The 24,170-nt window shown below is 42.6% G+C and overlaps 1 protein-coding gene and 1 long non-coding RNA gene across 2 annotated transcripts in view; both read right to left on the bottom strand.

The window, feature by feature from the left end:
* The window catches only part of FGF9 (fibroblast growth factor 9), a 28,254-nt gene extending 28,013 nt beyond the window's left edge, over positions 1-241 (bottom strand). Inside the window, exon 1 of the mRNA XM_066313064.1 lies at positions 15-241. Coding sequence (XP_066169161.1) covers positions 15-156 — 142 coding nt within the window. The 5' untranslated portion in view covers positions 157-241. The remainder of the gene's footprint in view (positions 1-14) is intronic.
* A 3,359-nt stretch (positions 242-3,600) lies between these two features.
* Positions 3,601-23,429, bottom strand: LOC136357631 (uncharacterized). Its single transcript, XR_010742925.1, has 6 exons — positions 23,354-23,429; positions 21,445-21,945; positions 20,695-20,812; positions 16,279-16,334; positions 14,093-16,109; positions 3,601-5,141 (listed from the first exon to the last, which is right to left on the bottom strand). It is a non-coding gene; the product is annotated as an uncharacterized lncRNA (long non-coding RNA).
* Between the last annotated feature and the right edge of the window lie 741 nt (positions 23,430-24,170).

Below are 24,170 nucleotides of genomic sequence, written 5' to 3'. Positions count from 1 at the left end.
AAGCAGCAACATACAAGTGCTTGTGTCTTTCTTGGCTGGCTCGAAACAGGTGTTGCTTCTGCAGGGCTCCCTGTGAAATGTTGTACTCCAGCACTGAGCTGCAGCTCTTGACTGTGGATCTCCATCCAGCACGCAGAGTGGCGCAGGAAGAGGCATTGGGCTGGGTTTAAGGTAGTCCTGATTGCTGCTGGAAGGATTCTCCGAGGTCCTAGCGCTCAGCCCTACCTGCTGCAATACCGAGCCGCTTCCAGCGCTCGGCACGGCGCGGAGCGGCTCTTGCTGCTCTGCGGCAGCGCGGCGCTCGCCGGCAAATAAATAAATAAGTGGGCGAAACTTTGGGGGAGGAATAAAGCTACGCGATGCTAAATATACCGCGCCCGCCCGCTGCGGGAAGCGGGCTCCTCGGGAGATGCCCGCATAGCCCGAGTCCCCCCTGACATTGGCGGGGGGAGCGGGGCGGGCAGAGCCCTGCCCGCCCAGCCCGAGCTCGGCCCGGGGCCCGGCCCCGCCGCAGGGGAGGCGGAGGCGAGCCCGCCCCGCACCGCTCCGCAGCCCGGCCCCGGCCCGCTCTGCCGCAGGTAACCGGGCTGCCGCTGTCCCGAGCGGGGTTCAAACTCAGCTCCGGCGGGCAAACAGGCGCGGCGCGGGAAGTTCGGGAGCTGGGGCGGGTTGGTGGGGGTCGTTATTGCCCCACGCCACAGTTCTTGCCTTCTCCGCTCCGGTCCCCCGCCCCGGCAGCCCGCAGCCCTCCCGCTCTGCCCTGCGCTGCCGGGGGCAGTGTCGGGGATGCCGCTGCCGGTGCGGGTAGCGCCGCCGCCCGGGACGCCCCGCGGGCCAGCCGGGGCTCCTCGCTCGGCCCCGGCTTGTAAGAGCGCGGTGGAGGGAAGGGAGAAGCGAGCGGGAGGTGGTAAGGGGGAAGATAGGGGTGCGGTGCGAAGTATGTGTTCTCTTTGCCCCCAACCCCTCCCCCCCGGCCCCAAAATGAAGTTCTTTTAAACTGTGGGGAGAGACTCGGCCAGCGGAGAGATGGTTTCTGTTTCTTCTTATGGTGCCCAGAATTGGTGTTATTGTGGGTTTGCCCTTCGAAAAGAGCTGTGTGAATCAGCAAAGGGACAGAGGCTCTCCTGCATTTGCAAAAGTGTTCTTGAGCAGAGCTCAAGGACTGGGACACGATGCGGAGCGCCTTGAATTGAGCACAAAACCTAAAGACAGGCTCTTTTGGGAATGGTGGGGGGAGAGAGAGGGGCAGGGAGAAAAGGAGGAGAAACATAATATCTTGGGAGCTGGGGGAAGAGATTGCATGGTGTGAATGATGATGCGCACCGCTGAGGTAGCGGGGTCCGGGAAGGTCATTGGTGCAGCCTGGAAAGAGAACTCGAGAGAAGGAGAATTTTGCAAGGGGGTTAATTAAAAATAATCGACTCTGCATGTCCTCCTGCTAGATGGGCATGCCGTGGAGGGGGTGGCTCTCGTTGCCTTCCCCATCACAAAAGCCAGCAGCCCAGCTCTGACTGGTGCAGCTTTTCTGCATCCCCACGCTTGCCAATGTGACTAAACACGAGAGGAGGGAGAGAGACTAGTTTCCATGTCTAGCAGAGAAACTGCAGCAGAGAAAAGCTGTGTCCTGAATCCACACGGACCTTTAGGGAACTGACTCACGCCAGTAGCGCATGAGCCACCCCCCTTTTATTTGACTCCAACAGTCTTTATTGCAATTTGAAGGACAGAATGCAGAAGCTTCAGAGCAGGGTCACATCACTCTAGTTCCGTACAAACCCACAAAAAGAAACAGTTGCTGCATGTCAGCCCATGCATTTATGCAGGGGAAAAAAAAAAGCCAAAAACAAAAAACAAAAAACAAACAACACCAAAGTAGTAGCAAATAGTTCAAACAGTTCCAAAGCATTTACCATTTTTTTTTTTTTTTTTTTTTTTTGGTAGGATTTAAGGACACTGCTCTCACACACTGGTTATATCAGCATGAACAACTGCAGAATGACTTGGGAAAAACTGCAGAACTCACCATGTCAAAAATCATCATTCTTTATCAAGTGGATCATGGCAGTACCCAGAGGCCCCATTCAGGGCTCACAGCTCCATTGTGTCGGATACTGTAGACACATGTAATAAGAGAGATGGTCTATGCCCAAAGAGCTTATGATCTTAACCCATGATGAAAGACAACAGGTGTATAGTACAAACCCATGGGGGAAGGATAAGAGAAAAACAGCCTTGAGAATAAAAAGCAACAGGCCCAGCCAGTGACAAGTGTTTGGTGTCAGAAGGAAGTTTTAAGCAGATTTGAAGGAGAACAATAAAGGAGCTTTACGGTTATAAACGGGGAAATTTTTCCATGCATAATGGCTAACTTGGAAGAGAACATAAAATTGCTTGTTAAAAAAATTGTGGAAAAGTGAAGGTTTGTGCCACTGGTAAAGCAGAGGGTTATATTGCCGAGTGACCATAAGGGCCTGCTATCTGGTGTGCTCTCAGGAAAGAGTTTCCCAGCTCTTTTCTAGTGCTTTAAATTTATGTTTCTAGTCCCAGTGAAGAGTATTATATGCGTTTGGTTTTTTTTCTCTACTTCAGGCTTCAGTATTTTCCATCTTGTACTTCACACCAGCTTAACTTATGAAAAATATCTGAAGGTAAAGAAGAAAGTGTTGGTACAGTTGCCTATTTTTAAGGCACTTAAATAAAAGCCCACAGGTTATTTGCTATAGGAAGTTTAGTGTTATAAAAGTGTTAACTAAGTTGAGGCTTTGATGTCTGAATTACTCATAAGTATCAAAGCCACACATGAATTATGCAGGACATCCCCAAAATTATACCCATCTGTGAGTAGGTGGTGTTCCAACCTTGCTTCACATAAAATCTATGTGTGATGTGTATTGTCAAACTTACCTCTTACAGAAGTTTGGCATTGCTGATAGCTGAGGCTGTATTAAAAACCTACACTTTTATCCCCAAGACACTGAGGCAGGAACATCCCTAGCTCCCCTCTACTCGAGATTCACACCCACTTCCCTTATACCCTCCTGGAATTAAAGACTGCATCTGCCACAGTGAGTCATCAAGATCTTACTCATCAGCTCTATGCAAGATTTTAACTCCTGAGAGCAGATCTGGTCAGAAGGATCCTGCATTTCTTGAGGAGTTCCTGGCACACATTCTCCTCACATGTACCACACTAATGTGACACTTCTGTCAGATTTTAGATATTATGACATCTTTTAAAAGAAAACTGTTTCACCTGTACTCTGCCAATTCGTTTAGTTTTAAAAGATCTTTTCACATATCATTTTTTGAGTGTCATTTAAAAAATAATACAGCCTGGCAAAACAGGGTTCTTTTGGTTGGTTGTTTTTGTTAGGGATTTTTTTTAACACCCCCCCCCATATTGTATAATTTCACCAAGAGCAGATTCTTATTCTGGACCTTTAATGTATCTAACTCATTTATTTCCCAACCTAGCAGACAGAGAACTGAAAGACACTGTTATTAAAAAGAGAGGTGTTATGACTTTCCCATGAAACACATGGCATTTGCCATTTTTACTAAGAAGTCTTGAGGCAGAAAACTTTTAAAAGCTTCTCTTTTTTAATATATAAATGGAAAATAACATAAAAAGTAATGCTGTTTTCAGTTTTCTTGACAAATAAGGATTTTTAGGTATTTTGAAGAATGACATAAGCCTGGATATGAGACTGTTCATTAATCTCATCTCACTTGAGGCTGCTGGAATTGAGACATCACCGTATAAATGATTTGTTCTTTGACACAGAGAAATAGGAACAATTTTAGAGCACAAATCATCTGACCTATTCTAAGCATCTACTTTAGGATGACATGACTCATGTGCTAAAGATGCTTAATTCTTCCTCGTGTATGGAGGAAGCCTATATTAGATGTAGACTTCTACATGACAGAGGTCTAGATAGGACTGCATGGTTCCCACCTGCTGCCTCATACATGTGATTGAGCATTTCCCCAGAATGGCTGGTGAGGGCACTAAACTATTAATACAGTAACACAAATTAACACTCCAAAGTAAACTCATGTGATCTCAGCTATGAAAAATGACTGAAAGTCATGATTATCAAACATTAGATTGACTGAAAAAAAGAAAGCATTTGTGAAAACAAAACAAAAGGCATGTGATTCAGGTTAACTGGATTAAGGGAAAAAAGTCTACAAATTTAGAAAATTTAAACTAGAGGAATGTATTAGCTTTCTCACTTTAGAGACTGTAGAGACTTAGGGTTTTTATGACCAAAAAGTTTCCTATATGAATTCCAGAATTCAGCAGGAAAGGGCATGTTCCCAGATCATCAAATTTTCACACTAGAATAGTGTAAAACATGCAGTTTAGATGGAAAATTCCAAGAAAACACCAGTGTCACACAGCAACTTTGGGATATCTGATATGGATTCTTCGTGGTGTTATGGTATTTTGCAATGCACATGAATCAGTGAATTCACATAAAGGAATACTGAGAGAATATGATCTTTGTGATCATCCTAGGAAGGGAGTTATTAGGGTTCATGTTTGAGCACAAAAGTAATACCACTATTAACAGTTAGACAAAGTCAAGTGCATTGACACAGGTGTCAATACAGTCTTTTTTAATGCGTGTCCTTGTTGGTGATACTTGAAGGTAGATAGGGTGATGTAAGTTTGAAGGCTGCCAAATATGTTTGAAATTTCTGTGATGTGTTTATTTGTACATGGCTTGTATCTGCTGATTTTAGTAATGAATTGATTGTCCAAGACATTGCAAGTCCCTCCAGCTCAAGAGCCAATTCGCCACTGATTGAAAGGAGAAAAAGGGAGGAAATCTGGGTTGCCATGTGTGCAGGTGACCACAGAGGCCTCCACATGGCAAGCAATTTGTGTGGCAAGGCTCACACAACTGCTCATTGTGAGAACCTCTATGCCACAGCCAGTGCTTTGCTCCGTGTACCTTCCCTGCCCAAGCACACGTGGTGGTGCCTCAACAGAGGTTTCTGCCTTCTTCATGCTCCCGTACTGTCGGTACTCAGTTGTAGCTGCAGTCTCGGTAGGGTTTGCCAGCAGGCAACAGGGCATCCCGGAGGCTCTTCCTTCGGCTGATATCCTTCTTCTGCAGATGGTTCACTGCCTGAAAGATGAGGCGGCCTTTGTACACCAACCAAGGCACACAACTTGACCATCAGCTGGATGCTACTTACCAGTGCTGGGCTGGAGCTGCAGCCAGCAGCCAGGTGCCCGCCACCTTGCCGTGCAGGGAGAAGGCGCCTCTCGGCACCTTCCCAGCTCGGCAGGAGCGGGGTGCGCGCCCCACCTACGGCTCCGTGTGCTCTGCGGCAGGCACAGCAGCAGCCCGCTGTGCCGTCCCCCGACGGATTAGTCTGTGCCAGCTCCATGATGGCTCTGTGCCCGCTTTCCGGAACGGCCAAAGGCCTTGAGAGCTTTCCCGATGGAAGGGATTACCTCTCGCTCCACGGCACCGTGGCCACCCCGGGCATTTCAGGGCGGATGGCGCCGAGCCCCGGCCCGCGGCGGCCAGCCGGGGCTGCTCCGCACGGGCCGGGGCAGGCGGGGCCGGGGGCTGCGGGGCCGGGGGCTGCGGGGCAGGGGCAGCCGCGCTTGTGCGGGGCTCTCTTGCCCTCTAGCGGGCGAAGCCAGCGGGGCGGCCCCGCCGTGCCCCCGGCCGGCGCCGCCGTGCCAGGCCGGAGCCCTCGGGCCGCGCCGCCGGAGCCCGGCTCCCGCCCCGGGCCAGCCCCGCCGTAGGGCTCCGGCAGCGCGGGCCGAGGGGCCGGGGCCGTGCCCTGGGGCCGGGCTGTGCTGCGGGAGCCGGGCAGCCCGGCTGGGCAGCGCGGCAGGAGCAGCGCTCCGAGCACAGCGCCCGGACGGGATGCCGCCAGCGCCGCTCGGCCAGCTGCGGGGAGCGCGACCCCGCGCCACGGCGCCGACCAGCAGCAGGAAGAGCAAGACCATAACGGGGAGCCATAATTCGTCTGTGCGATTCCTTCAGCCGGTTTGGTGGCTGACCGTGACCCCGTAGCTGCGACCATAGCTAAGGGTGGGAAGCCAAAGGCGAGCACGGGGCTGTGCACCCCAGTTGTTGGGCAAGCATCGCGTTCCCGCAGCTGCTGAAGAACGGAGCAGTCGGTGAGGACAAGGGAGTGCCGGGTACGGGCCACGCAGAGACCCGAAGGCAGCTCTGCATCAGCCCACAGCTGAGTGCGGTGGAAGTGATGCTGGAGGCCGTGTTTGGGAAAGGAAGGACATCTGTGCTCGTGTGGGGTGTTCTGACACATCATAATTCCAGTTCTTTAAGTTGACTAGCCTGTGTTTACTAAGTGTTCTCCTTTTCTGCTAATGGTTTAGAAAATATTTCAGTATCGCCATGTCCTTCACCTCCTTCCTTCCTGGATCCAAAACAATAGAAACTTAGTCCTTTCCTACATTATTTTAACTGTACTATCTCCATCTAACAAAAGTTCTTACATTATCACTAGGAATTCTTGCTTTACAAATGTTTTAGAAAATTTGTGTGTCTTTTGAAACTGGCAGTGACTGACTTCCTTCCTGCAGACTTCAGCTTGACTTTATCACTTTCCCCATTTTGCAAACCAATTTTATACTTTTTCTCCCTCCCCAATTTAAAAATTATTTTCAGTATTATATATTGCATTTTTACTCTTACTGCTGTTGTAACCACTGAACCACAACAGGCTTAAAAGTTATCCTTTTCATGAAATATAGCTTCTTAGCCATCTAACAGAACTCAGAATTTGTTTTCTTCCCCTCTAAAGATTTCCTACTCTCATTTATAATTTCCCATTTTTTGGGAATCACGGATACCTCTGGGGTGACCATCCCCTCTTGTGATTTCTTGAGGTAGGGTAACAGTGATGAGAAAGTCCTCTGTTTGCTGGTAGTGAATATAGTTGGGTCACTTGGAATGCAGTCACTTGGAAACCACCACTCTCTGCTACAGTTGTTATAATCCTTTGCATGCCTGTGTCTGTTTCATTTGCTTAAATGCTATCCAATTACTTTGTTGATAACTAACATATTTTGCATGGTTTTGCCTGATGATTTTCTTAATCATTCTTTTGCTGCTTCACCAGTAACTCAACAGTATGTAACTGCACTCTGATTCAGTAATGTTCATGAAGGAACAGAAAATAATATAACCATTTGCTTTAAATAACTATTCTGGGTATATATTAATGTTTTCTTTTTGGTTGGCTGAGACAAAAGTATCTCTGACTAGTATCGTCCTTATTTCTCCTGAACTTACTGCTTTGACAGCAAGACTGGAGACCCTTCCCTCTTGTCCAGGGAGGAAAGGGGGAGAAGTTTTGGAGAAGTCAGTAGCTGTGGGGAGCAAAGGGATGACAAGATTACTAAGCCATTCCCCACAGAGGACTGCCATCTTCTCTTTAAGCCATTTCTGTTTGCCCAGCCTGAGTAAGTTTATAAAGGAACTGGGCGAAAGGTGAAGGGGGAAGAGAAGGGACCTCACTGTACAAATTGCCATCAGCATAATCTTTTCATATGCTGTTGTAAGCGACCAGAAATATTTTATATAGTGTCCTATTTGCTGGTGAAGAATTGGAAATGTCTGTGATATGTATATACGGTATCTCAGATGAGTTTTTCTACTCCAGAGAGCCATGAACAGCTACAACCCATGTTTGTTAGACAGGGAGTTAATGGTAGGTAATAGCCGTCTCTTTACAGTAAGTGATTTCAGGATTTCCAGAGAAGGAAAAATAAACTAACAACAGTGATTCTGAGCTTTCACACAGCCCTCAATATGATTCTCTTTGCCTCTCTCTGGATCTCAAGGCACTGGTTTTATGAGGGTCACAACACCCTTCTGAGTACCAGGCTGTATATTTATCCCTAGCTGGAATATCTCCTCCCTGCGGAGGAGCAGAACAGAAAAGTCTCCATTCCTTTGTCCCCACTCCTCAAAATTCATATTGGTTTCTACATCTTACCCTTCATTTCTCAGAAAAAATTGTCACGGAGATGAAAAGCTCTCTACTAACAAGAATTTAATTCTCTGCCTTCATAGCTGCTCTTGACAAAAAACAGCTTTCCCACCCTGTTGTTTAGATTTCATCAAAGTCTGCAAACCTGAAATCCGCCACAGGAATTTCAGTCCCCTCCCAGAAGCTGTTATTCTAAGAGAGCTTAGAAATTCATCAGAGGGTCTGAAAAACACATCAGCACTGGGAATCCACAACTAGGATTTCATGCCAGAAATAGATGCCGCCTGAACTACTTTGCTTTTTCTAGGCATTGCAGTGAAATCACTGACAGGCAACAGGGAAATAAACTGTTCGAGAGGTTCCTGTGCTTCCTCTGCTTTAAATATTGCTCTAGGTTTGAGGAGGAGAATGACAATTACTGTCAGGGATTCTCGGGGAATAGCACAGCTAAGCATTGAGAATTCACTTCTGCAGATATGGACAAATTGGCTATGACTACCCTGCCTTTACTGCAGTAGCACTGCAGCCAAGAGAACTAAGCATGCAAATGTTGAGACATAGGCAGACATCTAGTATTAAGTATCTCTCTTTTTTTTAATGGGGCACAGGCTTATGAAGAAACACATGGCAAAACTGAAGAAAAATTATCTTGCGAAGCCTCATGTTATGCTATTTGTATAAATCTTGATATGAACAAGCAGAAAGAATTTGCTTGAACTTTCTGGAATTCATACCTTGTATTCCTGTAATCATCTGAGCGTTCCAGCTCTGTATGTGGGAACCTGGTTCTGCTGCCTTGCTAGTGGCTGCTAAGGAGAGTTCTGTTATACCAAGCTTGTAAGCTTGCTCTCTTCTCTAGATTAGATGTTCTCTGGTTGTGTCTTCCAGCGGAGTGATGGTGACACAGCAAACCTCGCTCTTCAAAATAAATGGAGCAAACTCCCACCTTAGGTAAGCTACCACAGCACCACTCCATTGCTGGAGCTGTGACGATTGATATAAATGCAAAACAAGCAAATTTGAGTCTTTTATTCCTTCAGGTTAAAAATCCTTCTATAGTTCATCACTGCAAAAAACTCAGAATTTGTGGGCCATTCTCAGTCACAGCTTACAATAGTCACAGCTGCGATAGTCACCATAGAAGGACAGATGAAAGCAAAACCCAGGTACACAAAGCACAGGGAGATGAGTCAAAGATCCAAGAACTGCTTAAACATTTACAGAGTCACACAGTGGATTTCTGGAAAGACTGTTTGCAGTCCAGGTGCTCAAAATAGGTGACTCGCAACTGTACAAGTGTGAGGTCTGAGGGCTTAGTAAATGTTCTTGAATAGTCCTCTCTGTAGATTTGATTGTCACTAAATTATGCCTGCATGCAGATTTTGGTCCAGTAGTCCTTATATTTTATTTATAATTTAGGTCATATGCTGCTTTCATAATTTTTTGTCAAGTCATTTAGAGCATCTTTGCACAGTATTCAGACAAGAGCAAATCTTGAGGGCTATAATTTTTTAAATTTTCCTTGGGTTTAAGCAAAATGTATATGGTGCAGAGTCTATGAAACTTCAAATTCACTTTGAAACTACTTCAATGCTACTCAAAAGTTGAGGCATTAGAGCTGTTTATGAACAGTGAGAATGAAGCTTATTTCTTAACATTTTTGAAACGTAAAAATAAATCTGTAGGACTTTTAAGCAATTTTAAGTGATTTTTTAAGTGATCTCAAATACTTGTTCATAACACACACAAATGTCACACTCAAAAAATAACTATACTGGTAATATGCTTTAAAAAAGTCAGCCTTTTAATAACGATGTTTTACAAGTGGAGTCTCTCTTCAAGAACAGAGACTCAAAAAACTTCCATTACTGAAATAACTTCAAATTATGTATTTGTAAGAGCAAATATTCAAAAAATAGAGCCTAAATTAAGATTGAAAGGCTTAAATTCCCAGAACTGTTCATTGGTGTCTCTTTTTGACCAATTACACTCAAAATCTCTGAAGATGTCTTGCTGAGTGCTCAGTAAATGAACTGCAGAATTGGAGGAAATTGGAGAAAATTGTGTTCATTAAGATCTCTTCATAAAATCATAGAATTGTTTAGAATGGGAAAGAACCCTAGGATCATTGAATCCAACCATTAACCCAGCCATGTCCATCACCACTAAACCATGTCCCTAAGCGTAACATCTATGTGACTTTTCAGTGCCTCCAGGGATGATGACTCCACAACTTCCCAGGGCAGCCTGTTCCAATGATTGACAACCCTTTCCAAGAGGAAATTTTTCCTAATATCCAGTCTAAACCTACTCCAGAACAACTTGAGGACATTGTCTTTCATCCTGTCACTTGTCACCTGGCAAAAGAGGCCACACCCCAGCTGGCTACACTCTCCTTTCAGGCAGTTGTAGGGAGGGATAAGTTCTCCCCTGAGCCTCCTTTTCTCCAGGTGAAAAAACCCCAGCTGCTCCTCACAGCACTTGTGCCCCAGACCCTTCCCCAGCTCCGCTGCCCTTCTCTGGACACGCTCCAGCCCCTCAATGTCTTTCTTGCAGGGAGGGGCCCAGAACTGACCCCAGGATTTGAGGTGTGGCCTCAGCAGTGCCCAGTACAGGGGGACGGTCCCTGCCCTGGTCCTGCTGGCCACACCATGGCTGATCCAGGCCAGGATGCCATCGGCCTTCTTGGCCTCCTGGGCACACCCTGGATCATGTCCAGATGCTGTCAACCAGCACCCCTAGATCCTTTTTCCAACAGGCAGCTTTCCAGGCACTCTGCCCCAAGTGTTGCATGGAATTGTTGTGACTCCTCAATGTCTTTAACTATTAAATTACATATGTCCTAAGTAAGGATGATTTCAGTGCCTGAGGTTAAGCTCCCACTGTTTAAAATTCCTGGCCTCATCATTACATCTTTTGTAGTGAGATCACACTTCCATTAATTTGTGGCACTTTTTTCACATGAAAATTTTAAAAAACTCATTTTACACCACTTCATACCTCCTCAGCTCTTCTGAAAATTATTTCATCTCAGACTAATCACTACAGATTTCCTATTTCATGGATATACAGCTATGATCTTCACTTTAGAGTATTTGCGTAGTCACAGGGGTAAATCCCACCAGGTTATGGAGAACAGAGATGAGCTGCCAAGAAGGCTAATAAGCATAGTACTTTTTAATTCATGGTACCTTTTTATTCACATGGTTCTTAAGCAAACTGAGAAGAAAAGTTAATACAGGCAACATGACAGCATGCAATATATAGCATGAGACAAAGAACATTCAAAGTTCAATACCAAATTCTGCCTGTAACTGGCCTTCCCAGCAATTCCTTTCAAGAGCAGTCCTTAGATAAGCTATTCTCGAGAAGGTAAAAATATATTGTTTTTACTTTAAGCAGCATTTAAGAGCAGAGATCACAGTCTTTACTCCTTTTCCCATTAAACACAGAGTAGTCTGACTCCTCTCCTACACTTTTTGGATGGGCAGCACAGGCATACAGCTCACAGCTATTGCATGTTCAAGGACTTAGGGCGAACTGTGGCTGCTTTGACCCTCAAGATTTCAGCCACTTTTTTGCGAGGCTGCAAATGCAAATCCTACTTCTGCCCAATGGTCAAAAATATTTAGCAGCAACCTAAAACCTCCTGAGGCAAGATTCACATAAGTTGTTCCAGTTTCAACTGCTTGATGGTACAGAACTGCATGAGCTTAAGCAGTCTTTCTTCAAGGAGGAATATAAACAGCTCAACTCAAGGTCAGTTATGTCCAGAACATTACAAAACATTAATTCACACTGAGCTGGAGAGAAAAAGCTCCTGACACTGTACTCCTTCTTGAATATATTCACAAACACAGGCACCTTTGCTCCTCCTAATGCTGATACTTAGAATACATGAAACTGCTGAAAATTAATATCCATTAGGCTGCACTTACAAGAAAGAAGACTGTTCCATCTTCACTGAGAACAAAACTGGGTATCTACAGACACTAAAGAAGAAAAAGGCAAAATTCCTATCTCATGAGAGATACAGGTGCCAATCCACCAAACAACCCACCAGTTTAGACTGACAGGCAAGGATTTCTCACACTGCAGAATGCTGTCTCATGCTCTTCGGAGGACGTCTGTTCCCAGTCACGACAGCCGAGCTGGTTCCCATCAGTTCCAGCATTTCAATAGTACTGACTGCTGCTGCATGGCAATTACTGTTGAGTCTGCAGAAACTCATCCAATCTCTTTTTGCTGACAGCATAAGCTCTGAGATTACAGTGTCATGCGAGCTGTTTTTACATCTTGTCTTCTGGGGTTTGTTTCTCCCTCTGATTGCTTATAATTATTGAAAGGTTCTTACCCTTCCTTCCCTGCTTCTTTACTTTTTGAGAAAGGTGCAGTTAATTCAATTCAGTCATCTTGGATCTCATCTCCAGCTCTGCTCTCAGTATGGAGCTATCTCATCAGCTCCACATTTCACTGTTGCCTTGCCTTTCTTCTTAGTCATGCTTTAATGTGGCTGTTTGATGACTAAAGCAAGAAATACTTACTCATGTACTGTGTCCTCAGGCTCTGAATCACAGTGCATTTAGTACAAAATTCTAGCATTTTGCTCTGAAGAATAATACCCAGAGACTTTGCAGTGGGTATTATGACATTTCATCATGTTCCTACCGAAAGTTCATTTAGTTCTTCTGCTGTAACAAGATCCTCTTCAACTTTTTAAATTCAATTTGTCATCCTCAAACTATGAGACTCCTCAAAGAACCATGTCTGTAAAACAGAGACTAAAAGAATATAGAATTCTAGAGCGAGACCCTGTATCTTCATACCAGCTATGGTCCCTGTGCCATAACCTCTTTGTCAAAACTACCTTCAGCACCAAGAGATCTGCACTGTAGCACAGACATCTTCTGAAATGCCAGGGGCTAATATTCTCCTTCTCCCACTTGTGACATGAGCATCCCCAGATGTGGAGGGTTAGAGCTACAAGAGCCAGATGAACAGCTGACTCACTGTGTCCTGTCAATGATGTACCACATCCACAAAGACACAGTCCCCTTTGCACAAAGTGGTCACTAGAAATGCTCAAACCTCAAGCTCTTCCTTTAATTAAGCTTTTCAATATTAAGCAAAATTTCAGTAATTTTTTTTTAATTGTCTTTCTTTGTATTTGTGTGACCATTATTCTCAGAATTTCTAAGTGGCAAAGTACCTTCAGGAGAGGAATACTCTGATATACTGGTTGTCTGGAACAGTTCTTTTTTATGCTTGTTTAACTCTTTTGCTGGCTTTAGTACAGCCAGCAGTCTTTAACAGATGATGAATCAAAAAGAAACATAACTTCAGATTTTAAATATCTGAAAGTCTGTAGAAGGCCCTGGGAAAAACAACAACTCTGCTTTTGTTTAAATTGCGTACACAAAGACAAAAGACAGCACCTTTGGGAATTAAAAATCCCCACAATACAAACACAACTGATGTAATCCCAAAATAACAGGCTGTCTTAATATATATTGATAAATAAAACAAAACCTGTGCCACAAACTTGGTTAAGAGGGTTGGGGAACCAAGACTCAGAGGAGACTTCAAGAAAACGAATGAGCTTCAAGAAAAAGAAAAGACTTGATTTTTTGGGTTTCTGTTGGATCAGTTTTGAACAGGCGTTTAATTTAGCACTTCCTGACATGATAGCTTGATCCAGAAGCCTTCCAAGCACAAATCTCACTCAGAATTCAGCAGAAATTCAGAAATTCAGTGGATGCAGAACTCACTGGATTACATCTGGTATGCCATGTACAATGGTAAGTGCTCATACATGCACATTAACAGCAGCACATCCTTTCTAACAGAAATTTAGAGATTTGTAGGCAGAGTTCCAGTGTTTTGTTATAAAGGCATACGGTAAGTCCCTGAAAAATTTAAGAAGAGAACACTCTTTCCCCTGAATTGAAGCTTTGGCCTGAGGTTCTGACCTTCATTTCAGTTTGCAACATGTAAAAGCTACAGATAAAGACAGACAGAATTCCTCTTCCTCCTCTCATCATCATAACACTCAATCACAACATTCTTAGATATTTTTTCAGGCTGCTAACTCAATGCCCACTGGCAATTCTGCTCTTTCCTCTTCGAGCACATTTTTAATGTTATCCCATCTGAAATTCAAGTCTGGTAAATATAATAAATTTGATTATAACTTAGATTCCCTAGTTATTAAATTAGCTTATTTTCAAAAACCATGCTGAAACTTAACGAGAAAAAGCAGCAAATTATACCTGACAGTTTTAATGCATTTATAACTATATGAATAAAAGATGTGATTCATCATAGGTAATAAGCCTTGCAAAAACTTTGCTTGAGCTGAGAAAATAATGCTAATAGCTTTGCAAAACTACTTATAATTTTAAATCATTTGAGTGGTGGGGAAAATGTGGCAGATTCTAAAGACTACAAAGTGGTCAAAATTCCATTAAATTTGCTCTTGCAGAATTTCTCTTTTTGTGTAAAACCACAGCAGTAATATTTACTTTCATAACTGCTGATTTAAGATCAGGTATGGAGAAATGATACAAGACACCTCTTGTAAGTAAACAAAACATCTTACCATTCTCTGATTTGCTAGAGGACAGTATAAACCCTCACTTTCTACTCACAAGCCTAACACACAGTGTTATTTATTACCTCTATGACAATAGAGTTGTGTTTTGTCCTGTGTCACTACTGTAACTCCAGGATGCACAGGAGAAGGCAGGACAGATGACTTTAATGTCTAAACCCACTTCGGGAAAACATTCACTGTTTGTTCTGGCTAAGCAGTTTCTAAGGGTGGAGGATGAAGATGATGAATGAGGCAGACTGTTTTAGGCCATCAAGTGTATGCAGAAGTACATAAGGTCTGGACTGAAGTCTGGAATAGTTTTGCAAGTTACTTCAAGCATCTTAAAATTTTAGAGATTGTTTCAGCCTTGGGGAATATAAGGAATTTTAAACTTGTATCATTATATACAAAGGAATTAGAATGAGGTGCACTAAATAAGGCATAAAGTTAATGGTAGTGGCTCCCACCATGCTTTAGACATTTTTTCTTACATCTTCTTGTTACTTGCTTTTATTGGACCATAATCCTATCTCTTCAGAATGTAAGTTACAACAAATTAGAATCAGTGGAGTTATAGCTAGGAAAATTTTAAAACTACAGGTAAGGTGGATGAAAGGAAGTGATGAGTAGTAGCATCAGTCTGACAGACATCCTTAGATTTAAAATCAGATGTGGATGCCAAAAGTTTGGTAATGCATGAATTTTTATTTTATTTTAATTTGTAATAATCAACCAAAAACTGTCCAAATAAGACAATATTTGCAGAAAATATGTCACAAAAATAGCGCCTGCCTCGGGGATTATTTCCAGCTCTGTCAGTACCTTGTTTTAAGATCTTAGGCAAGTCATTCCAACCTAATGTGTTCCATGGTACAAAAAAAGAAGGTAATCAACCTCTAGCGACCTTCCACAGATGCTGTAATAACTAGCTCTTGATAAGGTATCCTGACCTTTCAGAGCAGCAGAGTCCCCTGTTGCTCTCCCTGCAGGGATTCTGGTACCATCCTAAGTACCAGGGGCAGTTGAGTTTCTGGCAATCAACAAGTAAACCTAGCTGCCGAATATACCAGTTTTATATATAATAAAATGGAGATTATATAAAAAAGAGATTGAGTAGGAGAGTACACTAAAAGGAGAAGAAGACAAAAGAAATTCCATGGGTCTTAAGTCATTTAGATCCTACTTAATCTGTAACAAACACTGGTAGCCTACAATTTATTCAATATAATAATGCACTACTTATTCCTCAAACTTGCCTTCCACTTCGTCCATCCAGGTCTGACAAGAGCAGTGGGCTCTTTGGGTGCTGAGATGTTATCAGCAGTGGCAGACCACTCACTGTCGTGGGTAGATTTGGGGTTAGATCACACCATGGACAGTCCCTGGTGTCCAGCAGGTTACCCACAGACTCTTCTGGTCCTCAGTCCACTGGCGTCAGCTTCCCGGAACTTCTCAGGGCTTATGGAGTGGGAGGCTCCTGACGGACCTGAGGTCCTCTGAGTGAAAATGGCAGCTTCTCTTGCTGCTGTGGAGAACAATAAATAGCTTGCTGTCATCAGTCACCCCCTTCCCTTCTCACAGAACCCCACCCACCTAAACTCAGGGGAATCTAGCATGGGATGCTGAGCACTCCTAAATGCCTTCAACTACTACAGGCAAGTAGGCAGGTATCCTCTGAACACTGGATAACCTACCTTTGTGAGCTCTCTCCAAACTCTCTCTGCAGCAGATGATCGCAGTTATGTCTGAACTGACAGAGGATATACATATTTTTCATGTAAGTCAAGACACAAAAAAGACATAAATTCCAGTGCTCCCAAATACAGATGTTCATAAATCTAGTGACAAGTTAGTACACAGTTAGAGGAAGTGAGGATATCACAACTTCTCCCACGCAACATTCTTCCCTTAGTTACACCTTGAAATAACACATCCCTGCTTTCATCTGTCATCAGGGTGGCACCCCATAATCAAACTGTCTATCTCCTTTGTTGCCAACCCTGACAGCGTATGTGCCCAGTAAGTTTGATATCCAGATCTGTAAGAGTCTCTTTCCAAGAATCTGCAGGAACTAGACACAGTACAGAAAAGCAGTTTACAGTGTAGACATTTACAGCTGCACAAAAATTATCTCTGTTCCCCTTAGAGTCAGAAAGACTGATATGGATATTTCTTTGCTTGAGATTCAAGTGAGCCACTTCAACATTTCTCTTGGGATGGGACAAATCATGCCAGAGATGAATACTTACCCCATTAACAAGAGCATAAGGTGATAGATTCACATACAGACACCTATATGTAGACACTTATTTTTAGTGGGATGAATCTTACCCATGTCTCACACACCTCTGCCCTTTTACACAAACCTCCTTGTGCATGCTTCAGTGCCACTGATCTCCTCTGTTCCTCAGAAATTAGGTTACGGCTGATTTGGACAGCTTCAACTAAATCTCTCCATTATAGACCAGCCACAGAGAATCTACACCTAAGCTGATGGAACATGTAACCCATAAACAACAAAAATGCCATGTGAGCAGGAGATTCCCTAAGCCTTGTGAACATTAGACAGTCTGTGTATCTCAACTTTTTGCTCTTGGTATAGATTTTGCCTTCTTGGACATATGCAACTCAGATATTCCAGAGTATCAACTCCCTCAAGTTCCCTCAAGACCTTTCACTTCTCTAGAAGAAGGTTATGTAATGGCTTGGAAAACCTCTCTGGGTGCACTTAGCAAAACAGCTCCTGCCTGACTAGAGCCAAATGGGGACGGTTAACTTTTTCCATAGCTTTGTCAGGGATTTTTATTAGTGCCATTATTACTGTGCCTTTATGAGTGGATCCAACAGTCCCTTTTGATGCAGCTACAGACTGAGAATCCCTCACCAGGAAATACACCCAGACTGTCCACAATATGCACATAATTAGCAAACTGTTTTTCAGCTCTGCAAGTGCCAAATGCAGACCCCTATGGAAAGAGATTCTGCTGACTACAATGAACTTCATACTAGGACTTCCAACTTTTTTTATGAAAGGATCACAGAATCTTTTATAGTGAAGCAGTGTGTCTACCACACACTCACTCTATTAGGTTAGATAATACCATACAACAAAACACATATATGGAAAATCATCATGCCTTCCCCCTGCTTATACAAAAATAGGTGCTTACACAAAAAAATAGGTGCAATCATAGCTCATAAATAGTATTCTGAGCAAAAAAAGAAAACACTGTTTGAAATAATGGAATACATTACAGAAAACAGTAATTTAGAGTTTTATTATTCCTTTCTTTTTTACAGAAATAATTATATATACTTCACCATCTTCAGTAGTATTAAGGTTGTGATAATTAAAGTAACTTTCATTAATAAATCACAGTAGCAGTGCAACATGTTATTAATAGTTGCTTTAGACTGCTGTCTGGCAAAAGAAACAAGAAATAAATATACAATGCTGCTTCTACTTCAACATTTCCAGAAAACATATATTTTAAAAATATTTTACAGGTTACAATACTGATAATTCTATAATTGTTTCTTTGGTAATACTGTGAAGTAATGCCTTGCCATCTTTATAGTATTTTTTGAACTACATAATAATAATTATTTTAAATTATATCAGTCTCAGTCACATTGCATTTAAAAATATAAAGTCAGAGTCCCTAATAAACCCTTCTGGTTTTTCAAGTAACACAGATAAAATTAACTTTGCTAATCTTGACATGTTTTATTGTACTCTTATGTACTGTTTCTATCCCTCTCTCTTTTTAAGTACAGAATCTATACAGCAGAAAGTCTTAGGCAATCTTAACTATAGTTATTGCTGCCAACTCTTCCCATAAAACTCAGGGTGAAATACTGGTATAATTAAAATTGATTGCAATGTTCACACTGATTTCAGAGAATGAAAGAAAAGAAGAAACATTCCCTGAAATACAGCAAGGTCCCAGCAACACAATTCTATATTTACATAGGAAGCATTGGTAATAAGATTTCAGAAAATCCTCTGATTAATATGTTATAAGTAAAATACATATATAAACATGCATGTGTTTGTATGTATACAAAAATACAGATTAAAGGTCAAAATAATAGGATTTCACTTAGATATAGGTATCTTTTCCATCAGTGCTACCAGCACTGCAGAAGAATGTTTGCAAGGGAAGAAAATGAAGGATAACTTATTCAGATAGAAACATGAGGAAAATATAACCAGTAAAACACATAATGTAATTCCATTACTTAAAACATTTTAGAGGACCTCTATTATTTTTGCAAAAGTGCCATGGTATCTTATCAGTAAAAGATAAAACAGCAGTTGAACTACATTTTTCATCTAATAGCAAGAAAGTCCCCAGTCTTCAAAGATTTATGTATAGAGTTTATTTTATGCAGTGAAGTAGTCTTCGTTCAGACCACAGAATTTTTCAAAATGCTTAAAATTAGGTATAATATATGAAACTTGTCACAAAATTGAGATCTACAGCCTTGGAAAGTAACATCAAATATACTTTTCAAATTTAAAGAATGGATATTCCTTCACAAAAGAGTATCAGTTTTGGTCTGCCTTTTGTATTCACACTAGTGTTTAAAACAGTCTGCGTACCATTTCTGTAATAAATCAAATATTTATCACAAAAAGGTCACTGCCAACTTAGAAACCGTATTTTCAAACCTTTCCAATTCCATTACTGTTATCTTCAACTCTCAAATTAATTTTTTTAAAGTAAGAATTTTACTTTCAACTTTTTTCTCTGATTTTCAATTTAACCTTAAAAAAATAATTCTGAAGTTTGAGGGAACTTGTTACATACACCAGCAATGTTTTTCAGCTAACTACATACAAAGAGTGTGGGAAGACAGTGTGTTAGAAAGGTCAGTATAAATGAATGCTATGAGAGGTATTTGGGGACACATATCTTAGATAATTTTTAATTCTTTTCCTTTTAAATGGACTCTATCATGATAAGCTTTCAAGTAACTTTAGCAAGTTGAAAATATTTGAAGATAAGCTGTATTTATAATGTAGCTCCTAACTGCAAAGATTGCTGTGAACTTGTATTTATGAGCTGAATAGTGTTGTCTAGCCACTAAATGCTCACATTTATTTTCAGTTTTACTAATGGATGAATGTTGACTATAATTAGTTCCATTTCCATCATCTCCAAAGCATACAAAGCAAGTGGACTTTTTGTAAACTTACAGCTTAAAAGATTCTTCAGGGGAAGAAGGAAAGATTATTGGAGGAAGGTAATTCAGATTCCTTGAACCTTGAATCTCTCCTCTATTTGTTGTTTGCTTTGGTTTGTTTTTTTTCTTGTGGAGAAGGGATGGTTAAAAATAATGAAAATGGTCAATGTAGAACAGGGCTCTGAGCAACCTGACCTAGCTGAAAATGTTTCTGCCCATTGGAGGAAGGCAAACTAGATGACCTCGAAAGGTTCTAACTATTCTATGAATAACAGACATACAAAGCAGCTTTGGAAGTCCCTGAAGTCGATTTCTAGCCTTCATCATGAAGACGTTAGTACAGGACTTTTGAGCCACTGGATAGAGACCAAGGTATTGGCTGGTCAACTTTAATTACTGTCCAATTACCCTATACTTTTCTAAGTGTGCTGAGAACATTTCGTGTTGTCATTTTTTGGAAAACTTGTCTTCCCTGTGCTTACATCCTTACCTGCTTCAGAGTGTTTGCCTTGTAATCAATAGGCAAACAGATTGTTCCGACGTTTGCTAAAGTAAAACAGAAGTTACATTCTTAAGAGACCATGTAAGTTTGAAGGGGCTAAAGAAGGTCTGGCTTTGTGAGACCTTCCATTTCAATCTTCTGTCTAACATGGACAGAATATAATCCTACAATCCAGTTCTTTGACTTACAAAACCAAGCAGTGATATATGTTGTCTTTCGATTAGCTGGCCTGTACAGCTCTGCCAGGAAAGTATCAAAAGACTGTTAGCACCTTGCACAGCCTACTAAAATCTCACATTTGGTTGGAGCTTACTGTCATATGTACTTATGTTAAACAAGTCAGACCAACCCCCACGCTACTTGTGACATAGGGACATGTATACAAAAGATGGCTTGCCAGCTTCCCCCCTCAACTTACACAGCTGATCACTGCCTTCCCCAATCCAGTTTATGAAGCATTTGAAGTCCTGGAAGACAGACAAGCATGATGGGTGGCCTTCAGACTAACTGACTGAATCCAGCTCTCAACCCTTACTCTGTAAGAAAGGGTTTAGACAGAATGTAACAGGAGTTAATTTAAGCCCTTCCAAGAGTAAATTAATGCTGGCACTAAGCCTAATGCTCTTGAGGGGATTGGAGATCTAGTAGAGAGTGAATCCCTCTTGGAACTTGGCCTAACACTCTTAAAAGACACAGACATAGAAGTGGACCTTCAGGCATGAGGAGATGTATGTTTACATGGCTTTTTGTTTTGGTTTTTTTTGTTTTGTTTTGTTTTTGGTTTGTTTTTGTTTTTTTTACTTTGTAATGAAACTTAAAAGAAGTAAGTTTCTGCCAAATATGATTTCCTAAGGATGACAGGACTCAGAAGGGTTTTGTTTCATGGTAGTATGTTTTTGTCTTTTGATGTGACTTTACATTATATTCATTATACCTAATGAAAGACTAAGAAAAGACTGCATTTAAGCATTGTTACATAACTATTCAGTGGACACTGAATCTTAAAGAAAAAATACATTTCAAACGTTTCAGAAAGCATTTTATTAGTATTTTCATTTGCCTTTTCAAACACAAACACCTCTAATACAAAGTCCAATGTCACCACACAGAAAGCATTTTTTAAAAAAGCCGGCATGACATCTTGCTAAATGTAATGATTTCTGCTTACAAGAGCAAGGAAGAGCAAACTAAGCAGGATGGCAAATGAAGGTAATATTTCAGTGCTGCAGCATCCAGTAGCTGATGACATTTGTCACCACATAACTCAATTTCTCTGGTGAAACTGATATTCTATTTATCAGACTGTCAGCGTCATTTCTACAGACCACAGAGATCTTTGCTTTCTGCCATAAACCACCCTGCACTGATACTGCCCGGGGTGCAACAGGACTACGCCTGACCCACCAAGAGTTCTCTAGCTCTTTAAGGCGTGTGTTCTAGCACTTCCAGCTGCACCAGCACAGTGACAGCAGCACAGCTGTGAGCAGCACTGGCGCAGCAGCTTCGCATTCCGTATTCCCGGACCCTGCTCACGAGGCAAATTTACTGCAGAGGGAGAAGGGGTGGCTAAGGACACTTAACTCGCCCATCAGCATTGCGTGCCTGCAGCCGTATGAGGACAGCTCTCCATTCACACTGCAGCTGTATCTGTTCCAGGCAGGAGTGTCATCTGAGGAAAGACAAATGACCTACTTATTTGTTTTTACGTAAAGAAAAACTGAGAATGCCCGTCAGAACAACGAATTAAACCTCCCTGCCTGCGCTGTGATCGTGTGTTCAACATCAAGGGACCTGGCATTTAGAAATCAAATCTCTCAGCCATCCTTTACAAGATGTTGCCAGCACTCATGAAGTGCTTGCTATTGGCTTACAAAGAAAGTAAAGTACTTTTCAGGTGTTTGTACAAATACTATGTGTCAAACTATAAGACTGGGACAGAAAATATTTTGTCTGTCTAGAGGGAAACAGAAATAGGCAATAGGAATTTCCTGCAAGTTTTACAGAAGAAGTGGGATTTTGCAGTGTGTTTGAGTATAACAATTGACAGATTTTGCTCCTATGTTTTATATTCGGATTAAAAAGGCTTTTCCCATATGAGTAAGTTCCTAGTTAGTCTCTGGAAATAGGAAAAAGCTTTTGCAATGTACATTAGCATGTAGAGGTGGAAACCATTCACCCTGCATGTAGCACTCCTGGGTGATTTTGCGATGAGCGGTCACTTGTGTTCCCCAGAGAAGGTGTTTTCGAAGGCTTTATATCCTGCTAAGGACTTGGTCCCTGAGATTCCTGAAGATGTCTCAAGCACTTCACAGAATGACACTCAGTGACCAACACATGCTAAAAGAAATCTGGATAAATTCTGAGATGCCATTAGTTAAATGACTGGAATTACGCTCTATGAAACTGAATCCATAACTCTGAATTCAGGTCAGGGAAGGCATGTGAACTAAATTTACTTTGGTGGCACTGATGGATAATCACCTTTTGTCAGTGGATAGAGGGAAAAAAAGCATTTCCATGTTTCAGAGCCTGTACCAGAACATTTGTAATGTTGATAACACAGTATTGTCATATCAGAAAGAGGTGGAAGATACAGTTTGCTAAAATAAACTGAGTACTTTCTGAAGGCCCTCAACCAAAGACCAAAGTAACAGAAAATTGCATGCAGCTGCTCTTTCAGCAGTCTTTCTCCACATTCACATGGAGTCACTAGGTGAACTAACCTCATAACATGGATACTGGTACTTCCAACATACAAATGACATTTAACTCACTGTTATGACCTTATGTCATGACTTCCCAGATGGCCCAATTTTTGAATGTGATCAACTAACTAATGTTTGAGTAACCAACCAAGACCTAGAGAGCTTTGTTAAAAGTATGACAATGATGAAAAAAAAAGCACTCTGAAGCATTCACAGTGAGTAGTAGTCTCTTGGCACAAGTGTTACCGCCAACCAAGTCATTCTGTTGTGCTTCTCAGTTAACACCTCTGCCACGACAATTTCTGTAAACTCATCTTCTGTCATCTGTATTTCATGAGAAACTCAATTCTGTCCTTGAAAAGGATACCCTACATTTGCTCATGCTTTTGTTGTTTCTGATCTGGATCACACACTGAGCAACCCATCCATATGGACCATCAACGCCTTGGTTTGGACCGCCAACCAATTATCAGCACCGGGTCAGCCCCGCTTGTGGAAGCTCACCTAACCTTGCCTTGCTCACCCAACCCGCCTTGCTCACCCATCCTTGCCTTGCTCACCTAACCCTGCCTTGCTCGCCCATCCTTGCCTTGCTCACCTAACCCTGCCTTGCTCGCCCAACCTTGCCTTGCTCGCCCAACCTTGCCTTGCTCACCTAACCCTGCCTTGCTCGCCCATCCTTGCCTTGCTCGCCCATCCTTGCCTTGCTCACCCATCCTTGCCTTGCTCACCCAACCCGCCTTGCTCAGTACCTTGCAGGGCCTCGAACCCCCTTGTTACCCACTGGTTCTCATGCTCTCAGCAGTGTGAGTCAGCTCTGGGAAAAGTCACATCAGTGAAGGAAGCGAAGCCGAGCTCTGTGACAGACACATGGGGGTGGCCGCGGCACTCCTGGGGCCGCAGGACCGCTGAAAGCGTCGCCACTTTTCACTCTCTACCCCACAGGCCAGGCCTCCCGTGCCCCCTCCCCTGACACGGCACCTGGCCCGGCCCGGCCCGCCTTCCCTCCCCACCAGGAACCCGCCTGTCTCCCGGCCCGGCCCGCCGCCTGCCCTCCCTGGGGGGCTCCGGGACGGAGCGAGCGGGAGCACTCCGCCTGCGCTACAGAAACAGGGCATCAATTAGGTTGGAAAAGACCTTCTGGGATCTTCGAATCCAACCTGTGGCCCAACACTGTCATGTCAGCCAG

This window comes from Sylvia atricapilla, chromosome 2 (assembly GCF_009819655.1).
Source record: "Sylvia atricapilla isolate bSylAtr1 chromosome 2, bSylAtr1.pri, whole genome shotgun sequence".
NCBI classification, from domain to species: Eukaryota; Metazoa; Chordata; class Aves; order Passeriformes; family Sylviidae; genus Sylvia; species Sylvia atricapilla.
This window is presented reverse-complemented; position numbering and strand designations above follow the sequence as displayed.